This window comes from Phascolarctos cinereus, unplaced genomic scaffold, assembly GCF_003287225.1.
Source record: "Phascolarctos cinereus isolate Bilbo 61053 unplaced genomic scaffold, phaCin_HiC Scaffold_5;HRSCAF=322, whole genome shotgun sequence".
Lineage (NCBI taxonomy): Eukaryota > Metazoa > Chordata > Mammalia > Diprotodontia > Phascolarctidae > Phascolarctos > Phascolarctos cinereus.
The window spans coordinates 73,075,473-73,102,774 of record NW_027555958.1 but is presented as its reverse complement, the minus strand read 5'-3'; the positions used below and the strand labels follow the sequence as shown (position 1 = coordinate 73,102,774).

The 27,302-nt window shown below is 36.6% G+C and overlaps 1 protein-coding gene across 2 annotated transcripts in view; it reads right to left on the bottom strand.

Annotated features, from left to right (window-relative positions):
- Nucleotides 1–27,302, bottom strand: part of DPYD (dihydropyrimidine dehydrogenase) — a 1,011,926-nt gene that overhangs the window by 318,266 nt on the left and 666,358 nt on the right. For both annotated transcript variants that reach the window (XM_020999593.2, XM_078155001.1), the window contains exon 16: nucleotides 23,759–23,842. In XM_020999593.2, coding sequence (XP_020855252.1) covers nucleotides 23,759–23,842 — 84 coding nt within the window. The remainder of the gene's footprint in view (nucleotides 1–23,758; nucleotides 23,843–27,302) is intronic.

The window sequence follows — 27,302 nt, the reverse complement described above, 5'->3', positions numbered from 1 at the left end:
TCCCTCTCACCTTCCCCCATTTCCCCTCCACTGTAAAAGCTTTTTCTTGTCTGTTTCATGTGAGATAATCGATCTCATTCTACCTCTCCCTTTCTTCTTCTCCCAGAATAATCCTCTCTCACACCTTAATATTATTCTCCAGATGTTACCCCTTCGTCTTCAACTCACCCTGTACCCCCTATCTATATATACATATGTATACATATATATGTGTGTGTGTGTGTGTGTGTGTGTGTACACACACACACACACACACACACATATTTTCCTTCAACTACCCTACTACTGACAAAGGTCTCATGAGTTACAAATATCATCTTTCCATGTAGGAATGTAAACAGTTCAACTTTAATAAGTCCCTTATGATTTCTCTTTCCTGTTTACCTTTCCATGGTTCTCTTGAGTCCTATATTTGAAAGTCAAACTTTCTATTCAGCTCTGGTCTTTTCATCAAGAAAGCTTGAAAGTCCTCTATTTTACTAAATATCCATTTCCTCCCTGAAGGATTATACTCAGTTTGCTGGGTAGGTGATTCTTGGTTGTAATCCTATCTCCTTTGCCCTCCAGAATATCATATTCCAAGCCCTCCAGTCCCTTCATCTTCAACTCACCCTGTGCCCCCTATCTAAAAATATATCTATATCTATATATCTATATATACATCTATATATCTAAAAATATATACATGTATATATTTTTTCCCCTCCAACTACCCTAATACTGAGAAAGGTCTCATGAGTTACAATCCTACAATCTCATGAGTTGTAATCCGAGCTCCTTTGACCTCCAGAATATCATATTCTAAGCCCTCCAGTCCCTTAATGTAAAAGCTGCTAAATCCTGTGTTATCCTGATTGTGTTTCCACAATATTTGAATTCTTTCTTTCTGGCTGCTTGCAATATTTTCTCCTTTACCTGGGAACTCTGGAATTTGGCTACAATATTCCTAGGAGTTTTCCTTTTGGGATCTCTTTTAGGAGGTGATTGATGGATTCTTTCCATTTCTATTTTACCCTCTGGTTCTAGAATATCAGGGGAGTTTTCCTTGATAATTTCTTCAAAGATGATGTCTAGGTTCTTTTTTTGATCATGGCTTTCAGGTAGTCCAATAATTTTTAAATGACCTCTCCTGGATCTATTTTCCAGGTCAGTTGTTTTTCCAATGAGATATTTTACATTTTCTTCTATTTTTTTTCATTCTTTTGGTTTTGTTTTACAATTTCTTTATTTCTCATAAAGTCATTAGCTTCCTTGCTCCATTCTAATTTTTAATGACTTTATTTTCTTCAGTGAGCTTTTGGATTTCCTTTTCCATTTGGTCAATTATGCTTTTTAAGGCATTCTTCTCCTCATTGGCTTTTTGGGCCTCTTTTGCCATTTAGATTAGGCTATTTTTTAAGGTATCATTTTCTTCAGTATTTTTTGGGGAGGTCTCATTTAGCAAGCTCTTGACTTGTTTTCATGATTTTCTTGTATCACTCTCATTTCTCTTCCCAGTTTTTCCTCTACTTCTCTTACTTGCTTCTCAAAATCTTTTTGAGCTCTTCCATGGCCTTGGAGTGATTCATATTTTTCTTAGATACTTTGGATGTAGGAGCTTTGACTTTGTTGTCTTCTTCTGGTTGTATGTTTTAATCTTATTTTTCACCAAAATAAGATGCTATGCTTTGACTTTTTTTGTGCTGTTTGCTCATTTCCCCAGCCAATTACTTGAGTTTTAAACTCTTTGTTAAGATAGGGGTCTGCTTCCAATGTGGCGAATGTACAGTCCCAAGCTTTGGGGTTTTGTGCAGCTGTTTTCAGAGGGACCTGTAAGTTTTCAGTACTTCCAAGGTGCTCTGGTCTATGAGTGACCACAAGTATTCTTTTCTGCCTTGGAACTGTGAGGAGGATTAACTCTTCAACACCACCACAAGCTCCACCATGCCAGAGCTCCTCCTCACTCCAGGACCACTGCCTAGAACTGCGACCCACATCCAACAACAGGCAAAGTAAGAGAATCCTGCCTCAGTGCTAGCAAAGAGATCCCTGAAATCCCCCTCTTATCATCCACTTGATCCCTTCTCCATCTGTGGGCCTAGAGCTCTGAAAGCAGCTACCACCCTGGGGCTGCACTGTGACTAGGGCTAGATTGCGCTCTTCTCTCACCTTGGTCCAACAGACCTTTCCTACTGACCTTCTAAGTTGTCTTTGGTGTTTGTGGGTTGAGAGTCTGGAAACCACCACAGCTCCCCTTGATTCAAGCCCCTGAGAACTGCTCCAGGTTCTCTGAGGCCTGGTCTTTGCCTGTGTGGCCCATGCTGAGCTGCGTTCCTCTCCCAGCCTAGCTCAACAGGGCTTTCTAACCAACCATCCAGGTTGTCTCAGGCTGGAAATTTGTTTCACTCTGTCTTTTTGTGGGTTCTGCTGCTCTAAAATTTCTTTAGAGCCATTTTTTACAGGTATTCGGAGGGATTTGGGGAAGAGGTCAAGCAGGTCATTGCTTTTCCTCTGCTATCTTGGCTCTGCCCCTGATCAACAAATTATTATAGAAAAGATTGTAATTATATAGAAATCAACATGTTTAACGTAGTAGGAAAAAAGGACTGACTGACTGGCCTAGATGAACAGACCCTGCATCTCATCAAAAGTCTTACACTCACGAATCTGATATTTGGGGTAAGTCAGTATAGTGTAAAGCACTGGCTCTGAGTTCAAATCTATCCTCTGAAACAGAGACCCTGTGTGACCCTGAGCAAGTCACAACATCTTGAGGTCTTTTTTGCTTCCTCATTTGTGAAACAGGAATGAGAGTACTTGTACAGCCTATATCACTGAGTGATTATAAGGAAAGTGTTTTGTAATGCTTCTAGAGTGAGATAATTATGAGAGCTATCACTACTATTTATGTTACCATGACTCAGTTTCTTCAGCTACAAAAAGAGGGGATTGCCCTGATAGGCTCTTTCCAGGTTCTCTAATTTTATTTTTCCCAAATTCAAGTACCTCAAATGTTGCCACAGAAGCAGTTGCCTTGACAATGGAGAGTTATCTTTTAAAACCCTAAACAGAAGTGGGAAGGAGAATTCAGCATGGTCTGTGGTAAAGAATTAGCTAATTATGGTTAGCTTTCTAATTTGAAGCAGGTAAATTCAGCACAAAAATCCTTTAATTGCTGTGTTTCTGAATGGAAGGTCAGAATTTCAAGTCTGAAGGAACAGTGGAATGGAATATAAGGATGTCAGGGTGGAATGAATGGAGAAGAGGAAAATGAAGTTGTTAGAGTGTTGACAGAGAAAGAAGGAAAGCTGGCAACCCATGGTTGGGGGCTGTATAAACGATGGAGGGACACAGTACCAGTGTCAGCTCTGTGAAGTGAAGACTTTCCACCAATGGCTAATTTTTTTCACATGCTAAATAGCACTAGATAATAACAAAAGAAAGAATAGCCAGGGGCAGGGGTGGGGAACCTGAGACCTCTAGGCCAACATGTGGCCCTCTAGGTGCTCAAGTGTGACCCTTTGACTGAATCCAAACTGAACTTGAGGACCTAGTGGGCCACAGGTTCCCCACCCCTGGAAAGTGGTAGTTAACCAAGTGGACGTTGTCATCAGTCCACTGTAGTTCCATCTAGATCCAGTCTGGCAAAAACAAGGTTGCATGTGTCCAGGTATGTAGAAGAAAATCACATCCTAGGAGATTTGGGACATAGGGATGAGGCATTTACTTCTTTAGGTAACACTGTTTTGCATTTTTTTTTTTAATTACATCTCCAGCAGGGACTTTGACATCTATCTGGGACTCTGGAATCCCATGTAAGCAGTTCACATGATAGAGACTCTGAACAACCTGAAGGGGAAATGTCAAAGGCATAGCGCTGCAGACAAGAAGTAATTTGTATTGCTGCTTTACACGGAGACAATAAAACAGAAATAGAAAGGCAAACAGGCCAACGACTATATGACAGAAAAGGAGAATGAGGCAGAGAACAGAAGAGACACACACACACACACGTGTGTGCACACACACAACACAAACAAACAAGCCCACTAAGGCAGAAAAAGGCAACAAAAAAGGACTAACCCAGAAGTAGAGAAGAATTGTCAGGCACAAAACCCTCAAAACAATACAAGGGAGGAGGAGAAGAAAGGAACATGATGACAGGAAAAGAGCAGCATGAAATCGGGTAAGAAAGAGAAATTTTTTAAAAAATCAAGTAACGGATTCTCTAACATCCCTTTTATTCCTCCAGTGCCCTGCGGCATGGCTGTTTAGCACAGCATTTGATTTATGATGCTTACTGTCATCCTACTCTAAAGGGCAATAGAAGGGGGCAGATATTTTCTGCCACCTAGATTACTTAATGATCGCTACCTTGTAGGAACAGGGAGCTGGATGCTGGTGTTCTGGGGAAACACGAGCCCATCTATTTTTGTCTGGAGCACTGAACACTTAACACATTTATACATATGTGTTGGAAGGCTGAGCTATCTCATATTCAACTGCTTTGGCTCCCACCTTCTCCCAAATAATTATAGACAAGAAATAGAATCCAGAACTTATGCTTGGCAAATCCCCACTTTTTGTGCAATGGGTGATGACCAAGATGACTGTATGAACATGGATTTTTCCCTAAAAACAGAAATTGTCAATTAACCCTAAGCATTTTATTGGGAAAAAAAAAACATTCTATTATACTGTAGTAATGATGGGAAGAAAAAGTGACAGTTTCTCTTTTTTTCTCTTTATTAATGAATTAGAAGATATAAAAACTCAATTAAAATTGAATAAAAGGCTTTGAAGCATCATTCAAATCACTTTTTACCCCTAAACCAGACATCTTCATTTTCTAAAATTTGCATTACCAATTATATTATGTAAAAATGGGACAATGCTATGTTCATAAGTAGTGCTATCTTCAAATACAAAGGATATTAATGGAATTTTTTTTAAATGGTGAGTATGTCTAGAGCTTATGTTTTCCTTTGTTTAGTTACTCCTTATAAAACTGATTGAATGAAATCTTGGTGCTTTTTGACAGTTCTTAAGTGTCTAGGAATTCTGGGAGACATCAACGGTGTGGAGATGGGCTGGAAGTAATGCTCTGTAGTCACACTTGTGGGTAGGAAAGTATTGTCACTTTTTTCCTTGTTCCCAGTCCTTGGAACAAGTACTATTCTAGGCTGGGGTTGGCTAGGCCTGTTACTTTGATGTCTCACTTCCTCCACCTGTTACTCAGTAAATTCTAGTTGTAAAATGAATCCCTAACTCTTAAAGAAAACTATTACTAAGATTCATCATTGAATATTCTAAAGGAAATTGTTTCAGTTTCATGAGGTATTATGGTGGCACTGTCTCAAAGAATTCAGTTGGACCACTTTTTTTCTTTTTCTTTTCTCTTTTCTTTTCTTTTTTTTTTTTTTGTGAGGCAATTGGGGTTAAGTGACTTGCCTAGAGTCACACAGCTAGTGAATGTTATGTGTCTGAGGTCACATTTGAACTCAGCTCCTCCTGACTCCAGGGCTGGTTCTCTATCCACTATGCCACCTAGCTGCCCCTAATCAGGCCACTTCTAATCCAAGTATAGGCATTTATTGAAATTGATGCTGCTCATGAAGTGGACTAAGTTCCAAGAAGCAGCAGCAACTTCAGAGAAAGCAAGAGGGAATTTTATAAGGTAAAGATGCAGTTACATAACAAATTATGAATATTAAGAAGGCACGAGGGGTTTGTCAAGGGATTAGGTAATAGAGGAGGGGTCCCTTCCATGGTTCAGTGATCAAACATCCTGGTCATGCTGCTTTCTGATTGGTTAGCTATTGTGGTCCTGTGTGGTCAAGCTGGGTAGTTAGGTACTGTGGTCTTGTCTTGGGCTAAATGGATGATGTGATTGTGGTTGAGTACAAGAACACACCTGTTCAAACATGTGAACTGGATATGAGGGCGGTGGCTATATTGAGTCTGGGGGCCTGTGGTGTGGTTCAAGCCAGATTATGTGGTTAAATAAGGACATGCCTGTTGTTCAGTGGGGCCCCTAAGGAAGTTAGAATATAGGGGCTGGGGGCCATCAAAATGATGTCTGGGATTTAAAGAAATGTATATGTTAGACACACAGAACTAAAATGGACTTGAGAGAGAAAATGAAGAAAAAAAAGAAGAAAAGCTAGATACAACAAACTTACAATGATACAAAAAAAGACTAAGAATCAGAAACCCTATCCTGAGACCGACCTTGGAAGAGAATTAAAGGATTTTGGAGATGTAGGTATCTAAAATACACAGACATAAGAATTGCCATATCAGGTCAGAATTGTAGGCCACAAAGATTTATTTGCACACTTGCTTCCCTAATAGTTTATTACACATTTGTTATCCAGGATTTTCCCCTAAACCTTTTGCCCTTCTACTTCATTAAGTACCATATTCACCTTTGAAGAAAGATTACCTTTTCTGTTGTGCCACCCACATATTAGGTACTTCATAAAATTTGGTTGATTATCCAAAAATGGAAAAATCCACCTTAAGATATGTTGGGTTTCCCCATCTTTAGAAAGACAGCATGTCATACTAAACTTCAAGTCAAGAAGTCCTAAGTTTGAAGCCTATTCCAGGCACTTAGTAGTTGTGTGACCAGGGATGAGTCACTTAGCTCCTCTGAGCATCTTCTGGAAGATGGAGAAAACAACAGCACCTACATCACAGGGTTGTCACCAAGGTCAAATGATACGTTGTAATGATTATAATAACTAGCTTTTATATAATGCTTGAAGGCTTGCAAACCACTTTGCATGTTACCTCATAAAGACCTTTGCAAATTTCAAAGGTTCTATGTAAATGTAAATTATGCTATGTGATGTTAAAAGTCTTCAAGCAAAGCCTGGATGACCACTTGTTCAGAGACAATTTTTATTCAGGTGCAGAGTGGACTAGAGGACCTCTGAGGTCTCTTAACTCTGAGATTCTATGAATCACATGATTAGAGTTAGAAGGGATCTTGGAGGCTGTTAGCCCCAACTTCTGATTTTTCAGATGACAAAATTAAGGCCCACAGAAATTAAGTGACTTGCCCAGGGTCAGAAGAGGTAAATGATGAAGCTGGAATTTAAACTTGGGTCCTCTTATTCCAAATCTAGCACTCTTTCCCCTACAGCATGTTTCACTGGTTCAGTTCCCCACTTTAATCTCTATTGCTGGTATGCTTCCTGATTCCTAATTGCTTGTCCTTGTGGACAACACTACTGTTTAATATTCCAAATGTATTGTATTCGAGTTAAGTTTAGAACTGTTCAAATTATATAGAACTCTTTAAAAATCAAACCATCGGCGAGAGAACAAAGGCTATGGTAAAACAGGAAAACTTCTGAGGGCTGTAGCTACCTTGTTTTGTTGTATGTGCAAGAAGCCCTTCTGGCTCTTGGATGCAGGATTTGAATTTGTAAAATTCATATTGGCTCCTGCTCCCTAAAGTACAAGATCACAGACTGCCTTTCTGGTTAAATGGGAGATCAGAAAACACTTAATTGAAGCCAAGGTAATCAGAAGAATTAAAGGAGCGAGAGAATAGAACTTTAGAAAAAAAAATGTGGGCATCACTCTGAAGGGTTTTGCATTAGAAATGAACATCTATGAATTTATCTATTTACAGGTATTTCAGGGACCTACCTGTGTAAATAGTGGGGGAAGAGGGAGAAGGTTATATCCTATAGATTTCCAAACCCAAGAAGGTAAAGTCAGGAGTAGAAACAGGAGACAGTAAAGATAGTTCAAGAAGTAGAGTGGAAATGAAAAAGAACGTATACTTCAATCACAGAAATGGCAAATACAATAACCTCCCCTGTGGAGTAGCTGTGTATAGTGCAGAAAAAAAAATAGGTGGAGAGCTGTCTAATCAGCAAAGGCAAACAGGTCATAAGACAGAGGAGCTGTACCTTCTAAGAGCTTTACAGATATGGGAGGAAATCTCCATGCAGCACTTTCTGATAATGCATGAAAACTCTTTTAAAACAACTGAACCAGGAGCCGCCACAAGTGACAACGTTTGTTTTAAGAAGAATTTGTGATAATGCTGGACAGCTCCAGAGGTTGCAAATACAGACAGTTAAAATCTGGCTAGCTCCTAAAGAAACAGCAATATAAGATAGTTAGGAGCATCTCAAAATGTCTAGGCTTCATCAGCATCATTAGTGTTAATATCATCATCATCATCACATCATCCTTATTGCTATAAATTAATATCTCACAGTTTTCTACTGAGTATCTATCTATTCATGAAGTAGCTTAAAATTTTACTAGGGTTAAAAATCAGTGCAATTCAATAAACAGTTAGTATGTACCATATTCAAGGGACTGTGTCTGATGCTAAATATACAAAGACAAAAACAAAACAGTCTATGCCCTTTAGGGACTTAAATTCTACTAGATAACTGGCTATACTGAACATCTGTCTCTATCACCTTGGACTATATTTATAAACATCTCCCAGAGCATGTAGGGTCCCTGAGAGTGGGAGCTGTTTCATTTTTGTCTTTAAATCCCCAGTATTTGAGTGAAAGTAACCACTTAATAAATTATTAATTAATTAATAGCCCATGATTCAATGAATATACTAATTTTCAGGTCAGTATCTTCTACTTCCTGTATGCAAACTTTTCCTCTGCTGAAAGTCTCATTTTTCATACCCAGGCTAGCTATGCCAGCTTCCCAAATTGTCTCTCTAACTACTACTAGTTCCAACAACTACTACCCATAGTTCCAACATGTCATTATGCTACATATACCCTTCATAATTTTACACCCATCCATATGTCCCCTCAGCCTTCAATGTTCCAGACTGATGGGCTGTTTTTAGTTTTTCTTGACATAGCAGTCAATAAAGCATGTAGCGAACTGAGGCAAGCACACTTCTGAATCTCACTGTGGTATTGACAATATTCAGTGTAAGATTTTTAACTGTTTGAAAAGCTATCATTGCTATGTTTTTCATTTGTAACAGATGATGGACACAGTAAAAAGCTACTGGGGTTTAAAAATACATTTAAAAAAAACCTATGCTGCAACTATTCACCAGGTGGTCTACATATTTGTTATTACACATAACTTTTACAGCTATGCTATTATTGCTCTATGGAAAATCAATAGGACTCCTTAACCCAGTGCTGAAATTCCAGTTATAGATTTAAAAGTCATTGCCTTCTACCAACAATTTATAAAGAGTTTTTTTAAAGAAAAATTCATCATTTTATTATTAACCAGCATTAATAACTAAAATGGAAAACTCACACAGAGCCAGCTTCAGGCAAAATATTGGCAACCATATAGATGCTTCTTACAAATATCCTCTAGCTAGCTACATTATGTAAGCACCAGTGTCTAGTTTAATGACTAGAAATTAAAATCAAATAAAGGGCGGGGCACCATAATACAATCTGAAACATTTTTTTTTTGCCTAAACATACTTTCCCCTCTCCTGTACAAATAGACAATTAATTCTAAGATGTTTCTAAAGGTTTATATAATATTGAAAAACATAGCAGAAGAGGGGATACCAATGAAGCACACATCTACAATCCACATAAAGTATCAGTCACCTTTTCTGAATTCAATTCAATAACTATTTTTCAAAGACCATCCCTCCTCCTCCTATGTATGACACTGACTGTATTCCCAAAGCTTAGAGCATGCAGCTAAATACATTTGGTGTCTCTCAATATAACTACACTATTACATAATTATGTGTAATTTTTATATCGTTAACCTAGTTTTGAAATTTCATCACTTATTCTTCTATGTATGTAAATCTGGTGCCTCCTGATGTCAACCCCCACGGTCCAGCCTTTCACATATTTAACTCAGCAGCATTTGACTTTATGACCTTTATGTTCTAACTAACTGCAATGCTGAAGGAAGCAGCCAGATCCAAAATTCTCCCACTAAACAATTCCCATGTCCAACTGAAAGTAGTAATTTTCATTTTCATTTTAGTTCCACCACTTCAATGCTTTGATGGATCAGTGCTTTTTCTCTATGGGCTTTTCCCTACCATGATGTAGAACATGCCCCATCAGGGTCTTTTCACTGTTCTTGTCCTCTTCAAGTTTTCCTTAGGGGAGAGTTAATATGTTGGAGACTATCCTCTACTTTTCCTGACATGGTGGATAATAATGGATCAAGGGACATTCCTTCCTCTTGCCATGTGAGTAGCCTGCCTTCTTCTCCAAATGTATATTTCCATGATAATACCCTATATTCTACTTCATTACATAGGGAGATTTAGAGATGGAATGGACCTTAGAGGGTGCCATAGTCCAACTTGTTTATTTTGAATGAGGAAACTAGGGCTCTGAGAGGTTACATGACTTTCCCAACATCTCAGAGGTGACCAGTGGTAAAGCCAGGATTAAAACCAAGTTCTCTAACTTCCAACCAGAGTTCTTTCTACTGTGCAATATAGCTTTCTTATAATTATTAGTTGGTAATGAGTCGCAGCCTTCTCACTCCTACCATGTTCCTTCCCATTGCATTCTGGGTGATACTCTAGGACTTAAAGCCATAAGCATAGTGTTAAGAACAGACTGCATCTAAAGTCAGTTCTTCTTTCATAGAGATTCTCTGCTACAAAACCTCCACGATGGTGGCCAATACCTTTGGTAAGCATATATCAACCTGTTTATCCCATTTTGATAGAGGGTTCTTGAACAAAGTCATCTCTGTTTTTGCATATTCCAAGGAATCTTGATGGGAGACATCTTGGTAGAAAACAGGATTGGCTCTACTAAATCAAATGCTTTGTTCTAGTTTTAAAAATAAGCATGATAGAAGCATGTATTTTCTATGCATTTCAGTCAATTATGTGACTATAACCAAGTTAAACTGTTGTAGGTCTCCCCCACACCTCTGATTTCATTGGTATTGGGAAATTCCAGTGAGGCAATCCCTCTATCAAATGTAGATCAGCAATGGCTACGTTACTTAGAGTCTTAGAGAATTGCCTGGGGCACTGAGAATTTGAGAGAATTGCCCAGGGTTAGTAGGTTTAAGTAGCAGTAGGTTTAAGAGATAGGATCTGTACCTTGATCTTCCTGCCTCCAAGGGTTGGCTCCTTATATCACTACTGCCTTCCCTGATATTGACTATCCTTTTAAAATGCCTTTCATTTTCTTCCTCTGATTCCATCAGAGATTTTCTTATACTTGTTTAGATTATGCTCACAAAATTTATGGAGAGATGGGGAAGTAAGGATATAGCTAGGTAGTTATTTATACCCTCTTACTCTTTTCCTTTTTTTTCTCTTTTTTCTTTTTTTTGGGTAACAAAAAGGTCCATGGTGTTTTCCCCCAGGTCTATTATCCTCTATTCTTTCAGAATCCATCTCAAAATACCTTCAACATTTCGTTGCCTCCAGCACGACTTCCAATGCTTTGTCTACTTCACACGTCCTTTCTATTTTTGTTTTCTTTCATGTTTCTCCCCCTACTTATGCACTACCTCAGCGTCTGCAAAGCCAGGGTTCAAACATGGTGACTATGCTGTCATTGATGGTGAAAAGAGTTTGTTATAAAAATATTTATGGTTTTTTTCCATCCTTTTCACCACTTGCTGTCTTCCTTCCTGTTTTATTCCTAAATATCCAAAGATATCTTTGCTCACTTGGTTCTGCTGCCAAGTTTTCTTTACACCTGTTACCCCCCACCATTGCTTCTCTCTGTTTTCAGGTGATCTTGCGCGTGATCTTTCAACATTCCCCCCTCTAATATCTTAGAATGACTTTATACTCTGAGCCACTGTGGCCCTTGGCTTGTTATTTGGCAAGGAGAGGAAGTGTTTTCTGGATGAGGCAGTTTCTAAGATCTTTTTGTCTCCTTGTGGTGGGAATTATTTACAAAGGTTAAATCTCCTTAGGAAATGGGTATGCTCTCATGTCTTCTCTTTAATATTTGCCATTTTTTTGCATCAATAACTTATTTAACAAGGTCAGATTGTTATATCTGGAATTGCATACCATATCCACTCATTCTATTCTTTCTTTCACTTTGATCACATCAAGAAATGCCCGCCATACACTTTTGAAAGGTAAATTGTTTTCTTGTCCCCAGGGGGCAGTGCTAAGACCAAAGCTACAAGGAAAAAAGAGTTGCAAGGTGGCAAGTTTTTGCTTAATACATAGAATTACCTCCTGACAATTAAGGCTATCTAATATTGGAGGAGTTAATGACTTACCTGTTACCAGTGGTCTCCAAATGAAATCTATGATCACTCATCAGGAATGGTATAGAGGAGATTCATGGGCCAAGTAGTGGTTGAGCTAGAGAACATCTATGGTTCCTTTCAAACACTTACATTCTATGATTATATGAATGGAAACATTCTATTCTGATATCAACTTACAAAGGATAGAGGTAGAAGGCTGTCCTTTCTAATTCATAGCTATGGCATTCTTCAACGAACAGGGTATTAAGACTGGTGCTGGAGTTGCAAGTCCTACAATAAGTCAGGAACCTGAAACAGGACAAGCAACATGACCACACAACAGGAGCTTTCCTTGCCTTAGCGCTCATTTGTCTTGAGTCGTTTTGTATGCCAGAATTTACATACTACTTAAAGTTATGAAAATGATTTTGCTTGTTATTTCATTTGATCCTCACAATGCTGAGAAGCAGTTACTATTATTATCCCCATTTTACAAATGAGGAAACTGAAGCTTGGTGAGGCTAAATGATTTGCCCAGCTAGTCAGTGTCTGGTATGTTCTCAAATCCTAATGAGAATTATGTTACGCCACAATTTACCAGATGATGGGAGTGGGGAAGGAAGAGGGGCTATTTATTTCTATCACTTACAGGTTCTTTTTCTTTGCTGTTGCTCTCACAGTGATGGCTAACATGGCTATAGGTATACAAGAACTATTGTGACTACCAGGTACCATAGCCCTTTGGGTGTTATACTTCAAATTACTCCTATGTACAGAATGACAATAAAAAAGGGACTTGGTCCAGTATGTAGCTGTTTTAATCTCTCCATGGACCCACATGCTGTATCAGAGATAGAGTATCTCTGTTAACCCAGCTGTTGGAATAAGATTTTATTTCCCAAGAAAGTCAACAGCACATCTGGTGATATGTGGTCCTTACACTTAAATCTGGATGCAGTTCCTGTTTAGAAATGCCTGTTTTTTGGCAAGGGTAAGGGTAATAATTGTTGGTTAATGTTTCATGAATAATATTGGCATGCTTCAACACACAAAAAGAGGCTTGCCCTTTAAAAACATACACACAATGTTTATTTAAATTAAATCTGAGATGTGAAAATACTATGACAGCAATATGAAAGAACCGATTTCTGTGGATTGTCATATGTTATCAGGGTCAATCATATTTTATATTATAGGACATTTTAAGACCTCATGCTTCTAAACTCACCCTGCTCCTCCTACTCAGCCATAGCATCATGAAAACAGCACACTGCATATACTTTCAAGGCTCTATGTTAGTTGAATATTTGTTTCAATATTTCCAAATTCTTGGCAGGTTCTATGTTTGAAAACAATGGGGCAAAATAAATGACTGTACATTTTGCACAATGGGAATATTCCTAGAGCAATCACGGAGGGCTGTAATCCAGATTCCTTCATCCATGCACCTGAAAACTCTTCAACATGATGCAACATCATTTCAGCCCTGGAGTTCATACCTGAGAAGTACCCTCTGCCCCTGTGGCCTCCTCTTCTGATTGGATGGCTTCTCCTAGGACTTTCATTTAAGGAGGCTGTCTGAGCCTTCTATGTCTTAATTCCCCACCAGGCTCCAATCCAGACTACTTCACTGAGCCCCATACCTCCTTTCCTTTTTCTCCCTGGGCCCCTTTCACTTCCCTTTTATGTGTTGTCTGAGCGCATAGGCTACTTTTTTTTTTGTTTTTGCTTTCACTTGTGTGCTCAGCACTTATAACATAGTTCTCAGCACTTACAAGATAGTAAGAGCTTAAGAAATACTTGTTGACCAGTTGCCTAGTAGAAAGGTATGTCTTGTCTTACCTCTTTTGAACAATAGGCAGAAGTGAAAGTGAATTCCCTCTGTTATATAATCTAGCTCATCAGTGTTTATCTAGTTCTTCCCTTTCATAAAAAATTTAATAGGACTCCAGCTTAACTTATGAAATTTCTAATAAGTGCTAATACCTTTGTAACAGGTCAGTTTACTTGCTCTCATATTTTACAATTTCAAAGATTTCATCAGTGTGATTACTCTAACCATCAAAATAGCTTGTAACTCCTCTATATTCATCATAGCATAATTTTAAAAAATCATCTGGTGACCAACCTGCTGACAATGAGCACCACCAAATGTAATTGGGCTTGTCCCGAGAAGGAAACAGATTCCACTGACTGGTTCAAATTCAAAGGCTTTCCAGCATGGACAGTTCTGCTAGAACTTGCAATCTGCAATCACAGCCTTCAAGAATGCAGGGTCATCCCCACGCCACAATGAGGTATTGGAGAAGGAGCACTCAGTGGGGGCTGAATTTGTTGCTTAAATCAAACATATACTTTCACTCAAGGAAGAAAAATACATTTCAACAATATAAGATACTCAACTATGTACATACATGCCAAGAAAAAAAAACGGATCCAGGGATCTTAGTGAATTAGAGCCATTTATGTATATGTGAATATCTCATAACACTGATTTCTTATGTTATAATCATTTCATGAATAATAAAGGCAATTGCTCAGTAGCACCTTAATAGTGCTGTTACTACAGCATGACAGTGGGTGGGACAATATGAAATATGGCTGCGTCAGGAAACCAGTTTAAATCTCTGTTCAAATCTTTGTTCCTATTTTTGTTAAAAATGTTCTTCCCTGTGTAGGGGATATATGCTCTTTTAGGAAACAGTTTCTAAAGAATTCTTCTACCCAGGCATTGTATAAAAGTTGCAAGTTGCTATGGGTTGCTAGGGAAATTTAGCTGAGAGCTTGGTAGTGAAGTTAACAGGCATGATAGGACTATAGCCAGCTCAATTGTTTCCAACCTTAGTGAGTATAGGGAATCCTTTTTAACATAGGAAAGTTTCGCAGGCCCCAAAAATTGACTGAGAAAATACTCAATGATAAAAAAAATCCTGTAATTTCAAGAAGGTATTTAAATGGGTTTATATTTTACTAATCATACCACCATCTATCTACATTTGAATCATAGTGCTACATATATGTGTACATTATTGATTCAGCCTACAGAACAAATGTTTGCTTGTTTACTATACTGAGTCACACTGCATATTTTGTTGGATCTAATAAAGATCAAAATGACAAGGCTAGATAAGCATACAGATTCATTACAATAACTCCATAGTTTTCCCTTCCCCCAGGGAGCACATTCCATATAGTAGAAAACACTTACTTAGCTCCATAGAAAAAAAAAATTACAGATTGGAATGACAGAAAGGACACTAGGAGAACTGGGAGAAGAGGTCATCCAGTATCAGAGATCTCTGACTAGCTATGTAATCCTGAGCATTTTTCTTAACCTCTCTGGGCCTTCTGTTTTTTTTTTTTTTTGCATCTGTCAAAAGAGAGGGGCTGGGCTAGATTAACTCTAATATCTGCTAAAGGTTTTATTCTGTGATATAAATAGCGATGAGAGAAGAAATGTAAAGAGTGAAATAAGAAAGTTATCTTCTCTGGTGGGAAAAAAAAAGTCAAGCAAGGGTTTATATATGTAGTATGAAGAAACCCAGCTGTACCCTTTTCTTCCATCTTTTTGACTAAAGGAGACAGATTGGAAGAGGGGTAATGCTTTTTACTGTTTCTTTTCCTGAAACTCCCAATCAGGTGTTTTTCCTCTTACAAATGAGCCAAAAGATTTGGAAGAGAATTAGGAATTGGGAGAAAGAAATGACATGGCTTATGAAACCAGAAGCCCTGGAAGAGTTTATATTCCATGTCTTAAAAGAGTGAATCAGAAAGGATCATATTGACCAAAACTTTGTTAAAATTGTGTTAGGATATGACGATTCATAATGAAATCATAGAATTGGAATCAGATTATAAAGATTGCTTAATCCAATTTCCCACATACTGTGATAAGAATAAGAGAAAAAAAACCCTCCCATTTTCACAGGACTTTAAGGTTTACAAAGCACTCTCATCAAAACAAATGTGAGATAGGATGTCTCTCTACAAAACCCCTGACAAATGGTCAACCAGACTCTGCTTGAATAGTCACAGGAAGCTCTATCCAGATTGCTTCCAAACTACATATCTAGCCCTCTGGGTCCTCCAATACAACATTGGCAAGTACCAGCTGGGTATCTCTAGCTTGATGTACCAGAGAGTTCTCAAACACAACAGGAGTAAAATGGAATTCATTTGATGTATCCTTGAACCCATCCCTCCACATCTCTTGTAACACTCTTCAAGGGTCAGTGCGAGTGATGCTGCCTATAAAAATACTTTCCTGATCTCCCCAGTCATTAATGTACTTTCCATTCTCTACCACCAAAAATAAACAAATACAGAAATAACAAACAAAAAACTTTTTTGTATTTCTCTTGGTTTGAAGTCGGACACTATTCCCTTGTAACTGTCAGGACCTTGTTCTAAACACTCTGTTAATGGCTGTCCATCTGTGTTCCTAAAAAAACAGACCAGACAGTGAGGGTCTCCCTGTCTTTGGCACTATCCTATATTCAGGTTACAAAGAGAGCTCTATCTCTCTTTGTTGGAATACTGTTTTCTTAGCCTATCTCAGAAGACCCTTGAAGTAAATAAGGCATTGTATTTATAAGGATAAACCCTTGAGGGGAGCCAGGTAGGAGCATTTAAAGATGGAACAGATCACCTCTGCTCTCTCCTTTCAAATGCTGGGGCCACTGGGGGAATGTCTAGCCAACTATGAATGGTGTCACTTCACATGGCAACTCCATTGGTATAATTATCTTTGCTGAGGCAAAACAGTGATCCCCAACTTGTGGGCCTTGGATTCCCAGGGGGTTCCTAGACTTATTTCAAGGGATCAATCTCATTAAATGATTTAGGATAATAAATAATTAAACATACCTTCTGTAGGGGTTAGATAAATTATATGTCTTAACATGTATGTATTACTATTTTTCAAATAAATAAAGATGTTATTGTGATTAATAAAATATTTTTAAGGTATTATCAAATTTATAGTACTTTGTCCTTACCATTTTAATCAACTAATATGGATCTTATAACTACCATGCAAAGGTCTATAAACTCTTCAAGCATTAAAAAGGGCTCTCATATTAAAAAAAAAAAGATTAAAGACCACTTTTTGTGAGTTCTCTTTGATCTCTATGACTGCTGACCACAATCATGCATGTTCCCCATAATACCTGCTCAGCTTGCTTACCTTGGTTAGAAATTTATCATGCCTTTCCCTATCCTTGCTCTTGCTCTCCCCTCTACTCAAATCCTCTAGCATCAATTTACAAATCCTCGGATCAGTGGCATGACTAGATTACATACTAATTCACCATTGTAATACCTGTGCCCTAGACCTATATCTTTCTTCCAAACAACAAAGACCACCAGATGTCAGCGTGATCATGCACATTCCTTTTCAGTGGTCAGTATCCAGGGACTTCCAATGGGAGTCAAGCCTTGGCAAACTTCCTCCTAGATAATTTGAACCAACTCACAGTCATGGGATAAGGAACCCAACAATCGATAACAGGTTGCTACAGAATTATACGTGGTTTAGTAAAGAGAGGCCCTCCTTCAAAAGAATCATAGACATAAAAGGATCATTGAAACTCATAGTTAGAAGTTACTTTCACAATTGGCATACAGTAGGTGCTTAATAAATGCCAGTTGACTGAATGACAGCATCTATATTAATGGCTACCAGAGAAGGAATATTACAACATTACTGACAAGTGTTTAAAGGCAGTCTCTATTTGAAAAAGACAAGTGAAAGGGAACTACCTACTTCTCAAAGCTGTCCATTCCACTTTTGAGTAGCCTAAGTTGTGAGGAAGTTTTCCCTTACATTGAGGTGAATCTGGTCCTCCCCTAGCCCTCTAAGATCAGACTGAAAAAGCTTAATTCCTCTTCCCCATTATAGCCCTTCTAATACTTGAAAACAGTAATCATAGCCCTCCTGTACACTTTAAACTCCTCTTCTTAAAGCTGGATATCCCAGATCCTTCAACAGATTAATATTGACAGGGTTTTGAGCCCTTTCACTAGCCTTATCACCCTATTCTGGATACACTTCAGTTCTGAAATCCTTTTATTCAATAATAATCTTCTATCATTCCATGTCTTCCTATGCTTCATTCATCTTAACACTATTTATTTTGACCATGACCTCCAAACTCTCTAGCCCTCGATACTTTCTCAAGCCATTACCCCTGCTCTGATTTCATTTTTTCTCCCTACTTAATCTTGCCCCAATAGTAAACCTATTCAATGTGAAATTGTTCCCCACTTTTGAATTCTTTGTTTCTGTGGAATTATATTAACACATTTTTTGAGAATCTAAAAATATTTTTTAAATAATTTTCCTTTAAAGCCCCTTACATGCTCCTGGGAAAAGGACTTTGGAAAGGCAAGCAATAGGGCAAAAAGGGGAAAAAACAGCCAAAAATGACATTTCATTAGGTGAATAGATTAAGGGTAGTAACCAGAAATTTAATAAAAATATTTTTTTTATCTTGTTCACTGACTCTCTACCTACCAGAAGTAATTAGAACTAGGCCCACATTTCTCCAATGAGAAAAGGTTATTTTTCATTTCAGAGTGAGGGGAGTGGTCCAGGAAGAAATGGGATGATGATTTGGTTCCTCAACAATTCTAGAATGTTAACTCAGATTGTATCTTTTTTTAATCAGAATCTTATAAATATTAACCTGATATCTTCTTGAGGTAGTCATGTCAGAGAACATGGGAGACCATGACAATTTGTACATCTCTCTAAGTTAGGAATAATTTATAGATTAATATTACATTAAAACTTTCAGGTAGACATATCTAAATGCAGAGTACAATATTAGTTATTAATATTTTTTCTGATATTCATCCTTAATTTTGGATCACTCGTACCATCTGCTTTTTATTGATTCCCTTGATATTCTTGACATTTTGTTCTTCCAGATGAATTTTTTTATTTTAAAATTATTATTTTTATAATTTATATTTTTTATTTTTTTCTAGTTATATAAAATAATTCTTTGGTAGTTTGATTGGTGTGGTACTAAATAAGTAACTTAACTTAGGTAGAATTGACATTTTTATTATATTGACTCAGCCTACGCATGAGCAATTAATATTTCTCCAGTTGTTTATATCTGTCTTTATTTTGTGAAAAGTGTTTTGTAATTGTGTTCATATAATCCCTGGGTTTGTCTTGGCAGGTAGACTTCTAAGTATTTCATATTGTCTGAAGTTATTTTAAATAGAATTTCTCTTTCTAGCTCTTGCTAGAAAATATGTTAACTTTGTTGTTAACATACAGAAATGCTGATGATTTATATGGGTTTATTTTATATCCTGAAACTAGTTGTTTCAACTAGTTTTTTTAGCTGATCCTCTAAGGTTCTCTAAGTATAGTATCATATTATCTGCAAGAGTGATAATTTCATTTCCTTGTTACCTATTTTTTCCTTTGATTTCTTTTTCTTGTCTTATTGCTACAGCTAGAATTTCTAGAACAATGTGGTGATAATGGACACTCTTGCTTCATCCTGATCTTACTGGGAAGGTTTATATCTATAGCTTATATACCCTTAACCAAGAATGCTTGCTTTTGGTTTAAGATGATGCTATTTATCATTTTAAAGAAAGGCTCCATTTATTCCTATGCTTTCCAGTGTTTTTAATAAGAATGAGGGTTATATTTTCTCAAAGGCTTTTTCTGCATACTGATATGATCATATGATTTCTGGTGGTTTTGTTACTGATTGATCAATTATTCTGATTGTTTTTTAATATTAAACCAACCCTGAATTCCTGGTTTAAGTCTCATTTGGTCATCATATATGATCTTTGTGATATATTCCTGTAAGCTCCTAGGTAGTAGTCTATTTAAAATTTTTCCATTGGTACCATTAAGGAAACTGGACTACAGTTTTCTTTTTCTGTTTTTGATCTCCTTGGCTTAGGTATCAAAACTATATTTATGTCATAAAAGGAATTTGGTAAGACTCCTTATTTACCTAGTTTTTCAAATATTTTATGTAGTATTGAGATTAATTGTTCCTTAAATGTTTAGTAGAATTCACATGTGAATCAATCTGGTCCTGGGCATTTTTTCTTAGGGAGCTCACTGATGGCTTGTTCATTTTTTTCCTAAGATGGGGTTATTTTAGTATTCTGTTTCCTTTTCTGGTAATCTGGGAAGTGTGTATATATCTATATAATATATATATGATATATATACATACACACAGACACACATATGTGTGTGTGTGTGTGTGTATTTGTAAATATTCCCCCATTTCATTTAGATTGTCAGTTTTACTGGCATGTAATTGGGCAAAATTAAACTCTTAATAATTTTTTTAATTTTATCCTCATTAGTGATGTATTTACCTTCTCATTTTTGATATTGTTAATTTGGTTTTATTCTTTCTTTTTTTTTATCAAGTTAACCAATAGTTTGCCTATTTTATTATTATTTTTCATAAAGCTAGCTCCTAGTTTCATTTATTAGTTCAATTTCTTTTTTCTGTCATTTTATTAATCTCTCCTCTGATTTTTCAGGATTTCCATTTTGGGCTTTAATTGAAGATTTTTCATTTCTTCTTTTTCTAGTGTTTTTAGTTGTATGTCCAATTTATTGATCTGAACTTTATTTATTGATGTAAGAAATATAAATTTTCTGGTAGTACCACTTTGGCTGCATCCACAAATTCTGGAACACTGTCTCATTGTTATTCTGTAATGAAATAATTGCTTCTATGATTTATTCTTTGACCCACTCATTCTTTTTTTTTTCTTGTTGGTTAGTAATTTCAGTCATGTTAAACTCTTCACAATGGCATTTGGGGTTTTCTTGGCAAAGATAATGGAGTGGTTTGCCATTTCCTTCTTCAACACAATTTAGAAATGAGGAACTGAGGCAAACGGGGTTAAGTGACTTGCCCAGGGTTACACAGCTAGTAAGCGTCTGAGGCCAGATTTGAACTCACAAAGATGAGTTTTCCTGACTCCAGGTTTGGTGTTTTATCCATTGCACCACCTAGCTGCCTTATTCTTTAGGATTAAGTTATCTAGTTTCCAATTAATTTTTAATCTATACTTCCACAGCCCTCTATAGAATATATATATATATATATATATATATATATATATATATATATTTTTTTTTTTTTTTGTGAGACAGTTGGGGTTAAGTGACTTGCCCAGAGTCACACAGCTAGTAAGTGTACATGTCTGAGGCTGGATTTGAGCTCAGGTCCTCCTGACTCCAGGGCCAGTGCTCTATCCACTGCGCCACCTAGCTGCCCCCTAGAATACAATTTTTAATTCATTATGGTCTGAAAACATTGCATTTAATATTTCTGCTTTTCTGCATTTGGTTGTAAGATTTTTATGCCCTAATATATGGTCAATTTTTTGTGAAAGTGCAGTCCTCTAGCTGCCAAATAATGATAAAATTCTTAGAAATTACATGTATCATGTTCCCATATAGAAAGGTAAACAATTTAATGTTACTGAGTCCCTTATGATTTCTCTTTCATCTTTACCTTTTTTATGCTTCTCTTGAGTCTTATTTTTCAAAGTAAAATTTTCTATTTAGTTCTGTTCTCCATTTGTTCCTAGTTTCCCACTTTCCTTCTATTCTTGGATGCTCTCCAAGCTTTCTAAAAATGAAAATGATAACACTGATTGGTGATGGCTGGATTCCTGATTTAGCTAAAGATTGTGCAAGAATCCATGTTGTCAGAGAGCTCCTTGCTAACTACTATCTGTCACTTAGATAACTTAATATCTAAGTAATGTCACATATTTTAAGAGAGCTAAAGTTAGAATTATTTTATGCTCAAAAATGAATTTGAGATGGGTCTTCTTTAAAAGATTCTCTCCAGCATCATTTTCAAGACTACCATATTTAGGCTTAGTGGTCTAGAGTACAGAACTTTGTGCTTTGAGCCAGAGAAAATCTTGCCTCAGGCAATTTCTATCTGTGTGACTTTGGGAAAGTCACTTAACCTTTGGTTTCAGTTTCTTCATTTGTAAAATGAAAAGATTGAATTTGATGGCTTTTAAGTGACTTTGAAGGAAAAAAAAACATGATTCTAAGATATCACTTCATACAAAGTTGTGTGCTTTTTGTGTTAGATGCTATTTTTTTCTTTCTACAGATGTGCTTTTGTCACAGAAGGCTGAGATATAACTTCCCTAAGTAGTAAAAGGGATGAAGAAATAATTTTGGCTCAAGTTGGGAAAATATGGTTGCTTCAAACACTTTCTTACTTTTCCCGCCACCTTTCTCTCCACCTGCTGAAATCAGATTCTGTGCTAGTTAAGAAAACCACTTTCAGGTCATTTAACTCACTCATGGAATGCTTTTTATCTAATAATGTCTTTTGATTGGAAGTTCTGAATCTTGTATTTCATTCTAAAACTCCTTACTGTTTCCCTATAAACTTGACAGCTTGAACCAGAAACTTTAGGCAAAACACTACTCATAAGAATATATTCTGCTTAACTCAAGGCTTTTCTGAAGGTTAACATGGTGTTTGTCAGATACTTATGAATCTTCATATTTCTATACAGGCTATATTCATTTGAATAGGTTAAAATAACAGTCCACCAAATTAAGCACCATGTGTGTTTTTAGTATTGAAAACCTGGATTTCTGCTAGCCTCAAAAAAATACTAATTGCATGACCATATATAGGCAAGTCACTAAATTTCTCAGTGCTCTGGGCAACTCTCTAAGATTTTAAACAATGGACAAAATTCTATTCTACATCACTGGAGGGAGTTTCCACATTGGGAGCTCTTTATATCAGTGAAAGTATGAGTCCAGTTTGCTTCTCCTTCAAAAGAAAAAAATCTGGAATAAGAATATATTCAGCAGACATCACCAGTCTACCATTACTCAAAAATGGTTCTCATTATGGCATTGATGTCATCATGGATTTTTTTCTACAAGATTAAAAGCTAAGTGAAAACCAAAATGTTTCATTTTTAGCAATGAAATCTTTCAAGATCTTATCCTATAATTCTGTGTCTAGGTTATGCCTTCAGAATTCTTTTGCTTTACAGTCATGCTAGTCCATCAATAGTACTGCAATGTGGAAGTTTCTATGCATTGTATACAAATATAAAAATAGTAACAAATTCTTTCTGTGACTCTTCAAATACAGTTAGGGAATAATGATCAGATGCTAAAAAATGTAAAATGCAATTTGTGTTGTGCCCCATTTACTACAAAATCACTATGAGCAATGCACTTTGGCCAGGATATTGCTCCAGGGAAACTGGATCAGCATTAAGAATGAATAAAGAACATTGCATTTGAAAGCAGCTAATTCTGCCTCAGCGCTTTTAAAAACTATTTGTTATGATATTACTTCCTGTCAAGCACATAATGTAATTTTTTCCTCAATAAAGCTAAACACTTTGTGTAATTTCAGCTTCTCTCATTTTCCACTTTTTAAGTACTAAATATTTAAACAATGCAGACCTGAAACTCTCCAGCCAGCAATCTGTTTCATAGGCCTAGGAGCATGAGGTGCAATAACCATCAATACATTGGCCTACATTGCTGCTCAGACATGGAAAAGGAAGAGGTTGAGGTCCTTACCTGCCCACAGGCCAAGCCCATTCCTCTTTCTCCCATGCCATGTGAACATGATAAATTTAACTCCAGGGCATCTGCTCCAGCAGCCTTAAAATATACAAAAAAGAAAAAAAAATTAGGAAAGGAGAAACAAAACTATTCATGGAGTGAGACCCTTTATAATTGACAGCTTGGCAAAGGTCACTCTTGTCCAACTTTAACCCACTGGTAGTAACTTTCCAGACTACTTTACATACACAAGTACATTCATATACTCTGAAACTAAAGTTTGTATGAGGACATTATTTGATTTGTAATTTAGGTAAAAAGCCAGTTAAATTGGTGGCTGGGTTGATATTTTTTGGAGAAAGCTTTATTTAATGAATTCAGTTTTATTATGTTTAAATAGAGTAACCCATTCCTTAGGTGCTTTCAGGTTCCAGTGGGAGGGAGAATCTTCCAAGATGATAAGGTCCTCAGGATGCTCCTATTTTCTCACTGATTGTATTGAGGTCCCATTATATTTCATAGTACTTATGATCAGATCCATGATAACTCAAGACAACAGTCTGGCAAACAATATGAGGAAAAACTAAATAGAATAAAAAATGCTTAGTGTCTAAACTATATTATTCCATTGGATGACCAGTGAATCAAATTAATGTTACAGTACATATATTTGAAATAGTGAAAGTGAATGACGAACTGAGCTCAGAAGAGAACAGAAGTAAAAAGTTAGGCTGCATTGCATTTGGGAATCTATAAACTCATCTCTGGCTCTTTGAATCCCTGGCTTCTTTCAAGATTCAGGTCAAAGTCTCCCTATTTCTCTCAGTTGCTAGTGCTTTCCTTTCTATGGTTATCTTCCACCTAATCTCTAGTGTATACATATTTTTATACATGTTTTCCAGTTAGTATGAAGCTCCTTGAGAGCAGAGTGTATTTTTTGCTTTTTATTCACATTCCTAATGATTAGAACAGTGACCAAAGTACCTGGTACTTAATTGGTTGGAAAATAGATGAAAGTATGTGTGTATGCATATGTGTGTGGAAAATGAGAGTTATTATGATGACAGGGGAGATCAAAACACAAACTCAGAGAAGGACATCAAAGTCAAAAATGGCTACATGCAAAGCCTCAAAGACAAAGGTAAATTGGTATACAACCCAAAAAGAATTATTGGAATAACTCAAAAAGAATTTTAAAAATCAAATAAGAGAGGTGGAAGAGAAAATGGGAAATGAGAATGACAAAAGAGAATCATGAAAAAGTGTCAACAGCTTAATAAAGGAAGCACAAAAAATGGGAAAATGTCTACAAAAACTGACTGAAGAAAAAAACTCTTTAAAAAAAATGGCCAAATGAGGTACAAAAGCTAATTGAAGAAAATAATTCCTTAAAAATTAGAATTAGGTAAGTGGAAGCTAATGACTCCAAGAGACATGAAGAAACAACCAAACAAAAGCAAAAGAATGAAAAAATAGAAGAAAATGTGAAAAATCTTATTGGAAAAACAAGTGACCTAGAAAAGAGATCCAGGAGAGTATTTAAGAACTACTGATAAAAAAAATAACCTAGACAAAATCTTTCAAGGAATCATCAAGAAAACTGCCCTGATATCCAGTGACCAGAAAGTAAAATAGAAATGGAAAGAATTCACTGATCACTTCCCAAAAAAGATACCAAAATGAAAAGTCCTAGGAATATTATAGCCAAATACAAGAGCTCCTAGGTCAAGGAGAAAATACTGCAAGCAGCCGTAAAGAAACAATTCAAGTTATTGTGAAGTCACAGCCAGGATAACACAGGATTTAGCAGCTTCTACATTAAGGGTTCAGAGGGCTTGCAATATGATATCCCAGACGGCAAAGGAGATAGGATTACAATCAAGAATCACCTACTCATTGAAACTGAATATCATCCTCCAGGGGAAAAATGGATATTTAATGAAATTGAGGACTTTCAAGTATTCCTAATGAAAAGAGAAGAGCTAAACAGAAAATTTGATTTTCAAATATAACACTCAAAAGAAACATAAAAAGGAAAGAGAAAACATAAGGGATTCCATTAGGCCAAACTGTTTACATTTCTACATGGGAAGATGACGCTTATAATTTTTAATATTAGGGCAGTTAGAAGGAATATACATACAGGGCATGGGTATGAGTGATTATGATGGCATGATATCCAGAAAACAAAATGAAGGGATGAGAAAGAGGGATGTACTGGAAGAAGGGGGCATGGAGAGAATGGGGTAAATTATCTCACACAAAAGAGATGCAGAACAAGCTTTTATAGTAGAGGGGAGATGGAGGGGTCTGTGATAGGCAATGCCTAAACCTTACTCTTATCAGAATTGGCTAAAAGAGGGAAAAAACACACATACTTACCTGAGTGTAGAAATCTACCTTACCCTACAGGGAAGAAGGAGGGGAGGGGAATAAGAGAACAGAGTGAGTGATAGAAGACAAGTTGGATTGGGGAGTTGGTGGTCAGAAGCAAAACACTTTTGAAGAGGACAGGGTGAAAAGGAGAAAGAGAGAGGAGGGTAAACAGAGGGGAAATGGGATTGAGGGAAATACACAGTTAATAATCTTAACTGTGAATGTGAATGGGATGTACTCCCCCATAAAACTGAAGCAGATAACAGAGTGGATTAAAAACCAGTACCCTACAATGTGCTGTTTACAAAAAACACAATTGAAGGAGAGAAACACAAAAAGAATAAAAGTAAGGGGCTGGAGCAGAATCTATTACATCTCAGTTGAAGTGAAGAAGGCACACAGAAATCATGATCTCAGCCAAAGAAAAAGCAAAAGATAGATCTAAGTAAAAGAGATAAGCGCAGAAACCAAATCTTGCTAAAAGATAACAGACGATGAAGCAATAACAATACTAAACATATATGCACCAAATAGTACACATTCAAATTCTTTAAAAAAAAGTTAAATGAGTTAAGGAGGAAATAGAGAGTAAAACTCTACTGGGGGGACTTCAATTTTCCCCTCTCAGAATTAGATAAATCTAACCAAAAATAAATGAGTAGCTAAGGAGATGAATAAAATTTTAGAGAGATTAGAAATAAAAGGCATCTGGAGAAAACTGAATAGGAATAAAAAGAATATATCTTTTTATCAGTGGTACATGGCACCTACACAAAAATTGATAATGCAGCAGGGTATAAAAACCTCAAAACCAAATGCAAAAAACCCTTGAAATATTAAATTCATCTTTTTCAGATTGTAATGTAATAAAAATTACATGCAATGAAAGGCAATGAAAGCACAGATTCAGATTTAACTGGAAACTAAATATTCTAATCCTAAAGAATCATTGGGTCAAAGAATATATTCTAGAAACAATCAACAATTTCACTAAAGAGAACTGCAACAATGAGACAACATAGAAAAATTTATGAGATGCTGCCAAAGTAGTACTTCAGTGAAAACTGATATCTTCAAATGCTTATGCAATAAAAAAGAGAAAGAGCAGATGAACAACTTAGGCACACAACTAAAATAAAAAAGTAGAAAAAGGACAAATTAATAATCCTCAATTAACGCCAAA